At 35.4% G+C, this 10,666-nt stretch overlaps 2 protein-coding genes and 1 long non-coding RNA gene across 3 annotated transcripts; 2 read left to right on the top strand and 1 right to left on the bottom strand.

Moving 5' to 3' along the window:
* The first annotated feature begins 684 nt into the window (after positions 1–684).
* LOC145802631 (uncharacterized) lies at positions 685–1,298 on the top strand. The gene is made up of 2 exons (XM_082895390.1): positions 685–892; positions 1,078–1,298. Exons 1-2 carry the CDS (start codon positions 685–687, stop codon positions 1,296–1,298), a joined length of 429 nt encoding a protein of 142 aa, XP_082751516.1.
* A 5,866-nt stretch (positions 1,299–7,164) lies between these two features.
* Positions 7,165–8,780, bottom strand: LOC114310126 (uncharacterized). The gene is made up of 2 exons (XM_082894792.1): positions 7,940–8,780; positions 7,165–7,854 (listed from the first exon to the last, which is right to left on the bottom strand). Exons 1-2 carry the CDS (start codon positions 8,318–8,320, stop codon positions 7,291–7,293), a joined length of 945 nt encoding a protein of 314 aa, XP_082750918.1. The 5' UTR covers positions 8,321–8,780; the 3' UTR covers positions 7,165–7,290.
* Positions 8,781–9,814: 1,034 nt separating this feature from the next.
* On the top strand, positions 9,815–10,305 carry LOC145802138 (uncharacterized). The gene is made up of 2 exons (XR_014344523.1): positions 9,815–9,924; positions 10,027–10,305. It is a non-coding gene; the product is annotated as an uncharacterized LOC145802138 (long non-coding RNA).
* Positions 10,306–10,666: the final 361 nt, after the last annotated feature.

Here is a 10,666-nt window from a genome sequence, read left to right as displayed (position 1 = left end):
CCAACCACTGAACTGTTTGAACCAACCAACGTGAACTGACCGATGTGAACTGGTAGGGGGCGACCGGTTGGTTGACCGGCCGGTCAACCGACCAGTCGACCGGTAATCTTTATTTTATTTTATTATTTTTTTTTTGATTTCCCTCCGTTTCTGTTCCTAATTATTTTGCTATTTGTTTTTCCCTCCATTGGTTTACCAAAATCTCATATAAACACATTATTATTTATATGCCAGACAACTACACAAGGATCATATCTTAAACAAAAACAGAGGGTAATGGATACTTTGAAATCCATAATATTTACTTCATTTTCATCCTCTTCTTCTTCCTCCTCCTCTGATGAGGAGTCTGATGATGAATATATGATCACACTTTTAGCAGCTTATGAGCAGAATACCAGTAGAATGCTTCAGATTCTTAAGTCAAGTGATAGCTCAAAGAAAATAGGGGGTTCTATTGTAGGTCACAAGTATATACGCAGAGATAGAAGGTAAGGTCATGACAGATTGTTTGCAGATTATTTTGCTGCAAATCCAATGTATTCACCTACAATATTTCGGAGACGTTTTCGAATGCGTCGTCCTTTGTATTTACGAATTTTGAATGCAATCGAAACACACAATTCATATTTTATTCAAAAACAAGATGCAACTCATGTAGTTGGATTATCTGCCCTACAAAAAATGACTTCAGCGATGAGATTATTATCATACGGTGTTGCAGCAGATGCAGTTGATGATTACATACGTATTGGGGAAAGCACTGTGATTCAAAGTTTGCAACAATTTTGTTATTCAGTGATTGAAATCTTTGGAGTAGAATATCTGAGATCTCCGACACCAACTGACATTGCTAGGTTACTTGCTATTGGCGAGGTTCGGGGGTTTCCGGGTATGTTGGGAAGTTTAGATTGCATGCATTGGGAGTGAAAAATTGTCCAAAAGCATGGCAAGGTCAATACGTAGGCCATCAAAAAAAGCCAACCATTATTCTTGAAGCAGTAGCTTCTTATGACTTATGGATTTGGCATGCATTTTTTGGAATGCCTGGGTCACACAATGACTTGAATGTATTAGACCGGTCACCTTTGTTTTCTGATCTTGCCCAAGGTAAGGCTCCCCCTGTCCACTACACTGTTAATGGACATAGTTACGATATGGGTTATTACCTTACTGATGGTATATACCCGCAATGGGCAACACTGGTTCAAACAATTTCTTCTCCCCAAGGAGCAAAGAGACAACATTTTGCAATGATGCAAGAGTCTGCCAGGAAAGATGTAGAGCGGGCATTCTGAGTCCTCCAATCTCGATTCGCAATTATAGGTGGTGCTATACGTTTTTGGGATCCAAAAATGCTTGCCAACATAATGAAGACTTGCATTATATTACACAATATGATTGTTGAAGATGAGAGGGAGGAGCACCTTGATTTTGATTATGAAATTTCATCTACCAACACACCAGTGCAACTTTCCTCTACTCTTACCAATGACTTTGAATCATTTTTGTCTCGTCATTTAGGTATTAGGGATAAAAATGCATATCATGCCCTCTGTAATGATTTAATAGAACATATGTGGCATCTTCGCGGTGAAAACTAGATCCACCACAGATATATTTTGTAATTTTGTTTAGTAAAGAAATAGAAGGTCGTCTTGTTTGTAATCTTCATTATGATGCACTATATTAACCAAGTAACGCAGAAGTTATGTGATTAGATGTGCTATTGTGGTGATCCAATCTTCAATATTCATAATTGTTCTCTGTTCAATTTATAACAATCATCAAAATAATTTATTTCAGTATGACAATTCTGTTTTGGAGTTCTATAATTCTGTTTTGGAGTTGCAAGTTTGGTTCACTATTGATTCCCCAATAAGTGTAGGAACACAAATATGAAATATAAAATATGACATATATGTTTTACATGAAATGAGTCTTATATGTGGATCTCATATCATGTACATCACATTTCATATGAGACATATCTGTCTTGTGTTTTGTATTTATATTCCTACCATTACTCATTGATTCCCTTCCATCCTTAAACAGTGAATCACACATTTCCTAAGAATCTTCAATCTTTTATCAAATTAAAATTTGATGACAAATTTGGTAAAAATCACCTCCAATCTACATCAAACTTTTACATTTCTTTCATAAAATCAAGGCAAAAAAAAGCTTTTTACCAAATTCGTGATTCTCAAACTTTTGGGAATAGGTTTGGAATTTTTAAAAAGATTTGATGATTACGGGTTTGGCATTTTTAAGAAGTGAGGATTGGAGCATTCAATTTTTTCATCAAATGAAGCATTCAATTAAGTAAGGGTCTGGCTCGTGGGATTCATCATGCATGCCATTATTTGTGCATTCGAATAATTGTTTTTGTAAGGATTTATCTTCAATATTTATAATTGGACTGATTGCATGCATTTCAGTATGTATATTCAATGTATTTGTATGTATATTTATTTTAAATTCAATGCATTTTCATTATTCAATGTATACATTATGTGTGCATTATTCAATGTATTTATGCCATACATTATTTGTGCATTATTTGTGGCATCAATTATTTGTGCCATTCCATAAATTATTTCTGCATTATTTGTGGCATCAATTATTTGTGCCATTCCGTAAATGACTTTGATGTTGATGCATTCAACCTACTTTTCTGCCACATTCAACAATTACCCTACAGACATTGAACTATATGTGGCAAATCATTTATTGAACCACCTACCATTCAGAAGATATCAATTCAACCACCTACCATCCTCTATATCAGCTGAACATTGCCATCACCACATTCACATTTCACATGTTTTCACTGAAGCCCTCTAACCACACACTCTACATTTTCAATTGTGAATCCACATCATCATCACGAAAGCAGCATCAGTAGGAACAGAGGAACAAGACAGATCATCAAAACAAGGCAGATCATCAAAACAGAACAAAAAGGCAGCATTATTGGAGCAAGATGATTCACAGGGCAACCGGTTGGTCAACCGGCCCTTGTAATTTTTTTTTTTGGTTCCAGTGTGCATGCCACTCAATTCTTCAACTGGTTTACAGAAGACAGGAACATAATTTCACTATATGTTACTTTCATGCACCACACAATAATTGCATTTTAAGTTTCACTTGATGTTACTTTCTTGTTTTCAAAATGCATGTAATTTATTAAAACCTCAACCACAGAACATGAGTTTATTTACTTTCATGTTTTGAAAATGAATGTTTTTTACTTTCATGTCTTGAAAATTAATGTAGTTCATTTAAACCTCAACCACAGAACAAGAGTTTAGTTTAATGTTTTTTAAATGACATTAGTTTATTAAAACCTCAACTACAGATCAAGATTTTGATTTTTTCTTCATGTTACTTTAATGTTTTTAAAATGAATATAGTTTATTAAAACCTGCACTACAGAACAAGATTTTGATTTTTACTTGATGTTACTTTGTAGTTCTATAAAATAAATGTAGTTTACTAAAACCTGAACTACAATACTGAATTTTCAGTACTCATGTTTTAAAACATGAGCTACATTCATTTGATATGTACTGAATAGAGAGTTTGCATGCTTTATACTACATTATTATGTTCTTAAATTTTCAGTGGCCATGCTTCATTAAAAATACATGTCTACATTTTAATTCTAAGTTCATGTTTTCAGTAAGCATTTTAAAAGACAGTGTTTATGTTAATTACTTCATTATAGCACATTTTTATTAAAATTCAACAGATATTTACTTCATTATATCTATCCATTGTTGGCAAACTTTGCTTACAACCACAGCCTGCACTCTAGATTGGTGTGACACCATACAAGCCTTGTATGGAAGAAAATGTAAGTCCCTAACTGATTGAGAACAGAGTGTTGCTTGATTTTGAGACTAAGTAAATGGCTATAAAAAAAAAAGGATTGGAACCGTTGAATGAAAGGTGTTCCGAATTGTGTTCGACTAAGGGTAACTTAAGTTTGGAGGACCAAACTTCCTAAAGGGGGGAAGACTGTGATACCCCTGTTCTGTATTATGCTAAATTGGTCCTTAATTTGTTTATGGTTATGTGTTTAGCGGGATTTTGTGTGCCATTATGTGATAATATGTGATTTTGAATTCGTATCTGTTCACTGTAGGATTATCTGTTTGAATAATCCGCTTCGGGAATTAAATTGAGGGCCTTATCGGCCATAGAACCCGAAATTGTTTACGCCACTGTGATTGGCATAATTTTTAGAGCCTACGGTGAAATTTAATTGAAAATTGATCCTGGTCAATTTAAAAGGATTAAATTGATAAATTAAGTGCCCAATTGTTATATAATAAAATAATGTGTTGAGTGGGGCTAAATAAGGGCCTCATTATGATCAATTCCTCACCCTTATATCATTTTGGCTGAAGTTTAACTCTCTAGAAAAGAGAGAGAGACGACTTTGAGAGAGAGGGGAGGCACCTTTGGGCATTTTGATTCAAAATTGTGAATTGGGAAGGCTAGGTGCAAGACTTGGCCATAATTGTGAAGATTGAGCCTCTAGGTAAGCATTGATTCTTGAATTCATAAGTTCGAATCTGTGATCTTGTAAGTTCAAGGGTTGTTTGTGATCAAGAGCATGTAATGAGTTGATTTTGTTGAGTTTGAAGTCTTAGAACTCATGCATGTAAGGAATTACTTTGAAATTGCATGTTTGAGCTTGAAACACATGATTCATGTAGAGTTTTGGTTAAAGCTTATGTGGTAATCACCATTTGTACCATTTAAGTTGAGAATGATGAGCATCTCCCACATGCATGCACAAATCATGGGAGTATAAGTCTTGAATGTTTGAATTTGAGCATGTTGGTCATGGGTTTGAGATATTTTGAGACATGCATATAGATAAATTATGAAATTGAGCTTTAATATGTTGTAATTCTATGTTTGTACCATGTTAGTACATGATTATGTGAAGTTTGGACCGAAATCATGCCTTTAGAGCTTTTGAATGTCGAGATGAAGCTCAAGAACTCAATCTGGAAAACCCAGATTTTCGATGTCCGCTCGAGCGGGTGAAGTGCCGCTCGAGCGGAGAAAACGAGCTCCCAGCATTTTCTGCAGACATGGTTCCTGCTCGAGCGGGGAAGTTGACGCTCGAGCGGGGAGCTATGTAGACAGGCGCTCGAACGGCCAAGTTTACGCTCGAGCTGGAATTGAAGGCAACCAGTACTTTCGCAGACCTAAGGGTCCGCTCGAGCGGGGAAGTCCACGCTCGAGCGGGGACCCTATTTTCTGAAATCCTGTTTTTGCATTTGGTGTTCTGTTTTCCGTTCTCTTTCACTCGCAAGCACTCTTAGGCATATGTTAAGCATTGTAAATGAGTTAATGAGATAATAATAAAGCCTAAAGAGGAATATGTGAATTAAAGAACGGATTGAACTATTAATGACCCTTTTGTGTTCATGAAATGTGTAGGGTCAAGCTCCAGGGCAAATCCACAAGCCGATCACTGTGAGTAATATCGATATTTGAATGATTGTGAATGACCAATTATTACTCCCTTATATGCTTTGTAAGTTGCTAATTGGGTGTGGACAAAAGTCTGACAGGAATAAACATAAATGGACCGAAGGTCGTTTTGATAGAAATAAATGGACCTAAGGTCATTTTGACATGAATGAGTGGGCCGAAGGCCGTTTTGACACGAATGTGTGGGCCGAAGGCCGTTTTGACATAAACGAGTAGACCGAAGGTCGTTTCGATATGAATAAATGGACCGAAGGTCGTTTGATGTAAATGAATGGACCAAAGGTCGTTTTGATATAATTGAATGGACCGAAGGTCGTTTTGATGTAAATGAATGGACCAAAGGTCGTTTTGATGTAAATGAATGGACCAAAGGTCATTTTGATATAAATGAAGGGACCGAAGGTCGTTTCGATGTAAACGAACGGACCAAAGGTCGTTTTGACATATGTGAGTGGGCCGAAGGCCGTTTTGACATGAACGAGTGGGCCAAAGGCCGTTTTGACATAAATGAATGGACCGAAGGCCATTTTGACAGAAATGAATGGGCCGAAAGCCGTTTCGACATAAGTGAATGGGCCGAAGTCCGTTTTTCCATGAATGGAAACCCGAATGGGCCAAGGGCCAGAATGTTTGGAACTACAGTTACTTGATTTGCATTTCGTATAGTTACATATATCTGTTAAATAGAAGTATGAATTGGGCCCAAGGCCGTTTGGAACATGTTGTTCTACATTGTTATGTAACTTTTGTATTTGATTTGATATTATTCACTGGGTTATCGCTCACGCTCATTCATGTGTTTGTAGGTGAGCCAAGAGAAGTCCAGACCCAGTCTCAGTGAAGTCTGTGTGGAACAACTAAGGTTTTGAGAGAGTCAGCCCTTGTGTCTCACGCACGAGACTCGTCTTCGCCCTTTTGTTATGTATTTACATTTTGTCAGGTTGGCGAAGTTTTGTATATGTCTACTTATGGTTTTATGGGTTGACTTAGTTTTGGATGATCCTGTCTGTACAGAACCTATGTCGCTATGTTTCTGTTGTGAGTTATTAACGGACATATGTATGGTTTGTTTTGATGTGCCATGTAAGCACAGCTCTATGGACAAAGTTTTTAAATTTTGCTTCCCTTTTGGCCCCTTTACTCTGATGTGTTAAGTCTGTTTTGGTTTGAGGCCGTAGGTAATCTTAGGATTACTGGCCGGTTACGTCCTTAACCCATGGGGGCGGGTTCGGGTCGTGACAGTACATGTACAACATATTCTTATTTGAGAAATCAGACAGAGGAGATTCATTGAGATGAAGATAAGACGCAGATTGAATGAAGGGTGAAATTATAAAACCTTGGAATTATAATCATCTATAACAATATGAAGATGTAGCCCATTGGACTTGATTGCGTAACAGAAGAACAACACCCATTTAGATAGTTGTAGGAAATTGTAGAAGAAAAAAAAATATATGAGCCCCTTATCTGACATATCCATGAAGAAGAATTGCATTCATGATAAGTACTTAGCAATTGGTGTGTTTTGTTTTTACCAATTAATATGGAATCCAAAGAAGCAGTAGAGAATAGAATGCAACCATCTCAAGAAACAAAAACTGAGAACAAATTAATTAATTTCTAATTTTACATAAATAGAAAACGCAAGTGAGACATTTCATATAATTGTACACAGTTTTTCCGTTTCCTTTTCCAATAGATGACACCAATAGATGAAACCAGTAAATACAGAACCTTTCAAGGTAATCTATTAGTTGTTCGAAATAAAATCTATCGTTGAAGATCTTCGTAGTATGCCCTTTGCATTGGATTTAAATTTGTCATGTCCATTGACATTATTTTATGATCTTCATTTCGTTGTTCTCTTTCATTAATCATAGATAGGAGTTTTAGTTGTTCCTCCCTATCTTCGGCCCTTCTTCGACGGTCTGCAGCTTTCTGGTTACGGTCGATCGCCTTTTGTTCATCTCGCTCAATAGTTCTAGCAGAAATAGTTGATAACACTTCAACCATTTTGGATTGGTTGGCAGCCATTTCATCAAATCTACTATCGTGGGTTATTTGATTCTTCAACTTCTGTTTCGCTGCTTTAGTACCAATTGGTCGTGTTGATGGATTAGATGGTTCTTCGTGCAGAACATTATTCTGGTTGGATTGAAATGCATCAGATTCTTCAGTTGGTGGATTAGAACATGGATAAGCATGTTGCGTACTCTTTTTGGATTGTGTTCGAAATTCATCCCACTTACAACTTCGGCGCAAAATATCCCAACATGTATCAAATGTGAAGTGTTTTTTCTGTATTACATGATACATCCGCTTTGCTTCAGCGACCTACAAAAAAAAATTACAACAATTTTAATAACAAATATGCATTTAGAGAAGAAATTTGATATTTAATAACACAAATAAATGTTACCATGTCTGCCTCAGTTGTTCCACTTTGTTGCCTCAGTTGAATTTGTTCAAGAAAACCACAGAATTTATTAATTGCCTTTTGCATGGCAGACCAACGGTGAGACAAAGAAATACGGTTTCGATTTGATTCACCACTCAATTGTGAATTAAAATTAACAAGTACTCGTTCCCAAAATATAACCATAGTCTGACTATTACCAGTAATGGGATCTTGAGAGACTGCTAACCAAGATCTACATAAAGTTTCATCTTCTATAATTGTAAATGCTTTACCACGAGAAACACGAGAAGTTTCTGAAATGAAATGATTATCACTGCTCTGCGTGTTCTGTTCTCGCGAAGTTTCCGACATAAAATTAATATCAGTGTTGTGCTGAAACATTTAGGATTCTTCAAACATTTGAAAATCTTCCATAACTTCAAAAAAATACAGTACATACAATATGTAAAATAGTAAAAAATATTAGAATGATATACAATATAAATTAAAGTTTCAAAGGAGAAAAATCACAGAAGAAACAAAATTCACAACATACAATGTAATGCTCTTCTCAAAATAAAAGACTCTGTCATCTTGAGATACAAAACTGATATATTTTATAGCACACATTATCAACGGTAAATTTTAAAAATACTCTGTTCATGCAACGGTAAATTTATTAAAACGGCTACTTTTTAAAATATGTATATGAGCGGCAAATTATCAAAAGACTCTGTCCATCCAACGGTAAATTTACTGAAACGACTAATTTTAAAATATTTATATAAAAGATAACAATTTGAATTATATTTTCAATGAAATTGAAATTTATATCACCCTTCAAATTATTTCAAATTATTCCAAGTCCACAAAATAAGCTATCTAAAAATACCAAACCTGTCAAACCAAACCTGTTGAAGGCAGTACCATTCTCATGCGTAGACCGGGCGACCGGATGGTCAACCAGCCGGTCAACCGCCGGTTGACCGGTTCACCTACACAGCTCAGGCCACGGACCAGTTCAAACCCATCAGTTCAGCCAGTTCAAACCCCTCACAGTCCAAACCCGTCGCCTAATCTGATGAACCGGTTGACCGGTTGGTCAACCGGCCGGGCAACCGATGTCCCTCTTTCGAACGGTCAGTAACAGTGATTTGGTAAAATCATAACTTGTTCTCAGTTTGATACTTTTTTTGCTGATTTCTCATTTTGATATTCATTTGCTGCAACGGTTGGAGCATGGAAAAGTACATTTTTCATCAAAATTTGAATCTGATATCAATTTTGGTTCACCGTTGGAGATGGTCTTATCGATTTAGTTTTTATTTTTTTTTGTTGATTTTTTAATTTTTTTAAAAATTATTTTAGCCTAATTAAAAAAGTTATGTTTAAAATGATAGTTGACTTCTTTTTTTTTTTATATAGTTGATTTGATAATTGTGAAAAAAAAAATGAAATGATTATCATTTGAATTTGTCATTTGTCTTATCAATTATTTTAACTTAAGTTATCCCTTCAATCAATTTGTAATTGCTTAACTTATATTATTTCGGATGATCTAAATAAGTATTTTTTTTTGACTTTTTATGAAAAGATGTGTAAAAAAAAATAGAGAGATTATGTGACTCAAATAAGTGTATTTATCTAAATAAGTTCACTTATTATGTCAAATAAATATACATCGTAGCTCGGAAAAAAATTAGCTCAAATACCCAAAATGATGATGTTTTGGGTATTTATTTATTTTTGCTTTCCCTTTTCTCTCTGAAACAAACAGAAGAAAGACAGAAAAGGCGAGAGAAAGGGAAGGAGAAAAGATTGAGAGAATGAGGAGGAAGAGAAGACGAAAAATAGAGAGGGGGAACGATCTGTATACACCTAGAGGAGACGATGATGGCGGCATCGGTGAGTGGCTCTCTCTCCGTCGCCATTTGTCCTTTACTTCATTGCTGTCCAGATCTGCAGATGTTCCATTATCATGTACAACCAAATCTTCAATCACAAAGGTGAGACCCTGATGATGATAAAAAAATTCAGGTTGCGTTTGGTAGATGTTAGCACTATAAATCTGTAATTTTTATTATTATTTATTATTTATATAATTGCAGGACATGCGGCATCCTCCTACTCATTTGAAGGTTATGAGAAGTTGTGAAATATGAAAAGATGATGGAGAATTAAATGGCGAACATGGAGCATAAATTGGAGGTTAAAGGAAGTTACGAAGACATGGAGGGATATGTGGCATTATGAGAATGAAGATGGAAAAGTGGGTAGTTTTAGATAGTTATTGGGTAGTTATTTTCTACAAATATTTGCCTATAAATAGTCATTCATGGCTACATTGTAAATTATCCAAAATTCAAATCAAAGACAATTGATTTCAATATTTCTTGTTATTTTTCTTATCTTAGAAGTAGTTTAACATAAATTTATATTTCGAAGCATTTATTTTCAGCACCTCCTTTTCGAAGCATTTTATGTACTTCATTTTCGAAGCATATGAGTAGAGGTAAGTAATAATTACTTTGATTGTTCACTCAATCGTCTTTCTCCGTCTCCATTTTTCTTCTTTTAATTTTTCTTTTTCTACACTTGACAATTTTGAAGTCCTCTTTGTTGAGACAAAAGAACCGTCAACGCAGTCGCTTGATAATTTGCTTGAATTTAATCTGTAAGGATTTTTCAATCCTTGCTGGCACGCTCGCATTTATGATATTTTCATTCGTAAGAAAAATAAGCCAACAG

This window comes from Camellia sinensis, chromosome 11 (assembly GCF_055761805.1).
Source record: "Camellia sinensis isolate YWXY chromosome 11, ASM5576180v1, whole genome shotgun sequence".
NCBI classification, from domain to species: domain Eukaryota; kingdom Viridiplantae; phylum Streptophyta; class Magnoliopsida; order Ericales; family Theaceae; genus Camellia; species Camellia sinensis.
This window is presented reverse-complemented; position numbering and strand designations above follow the sequence as displayed.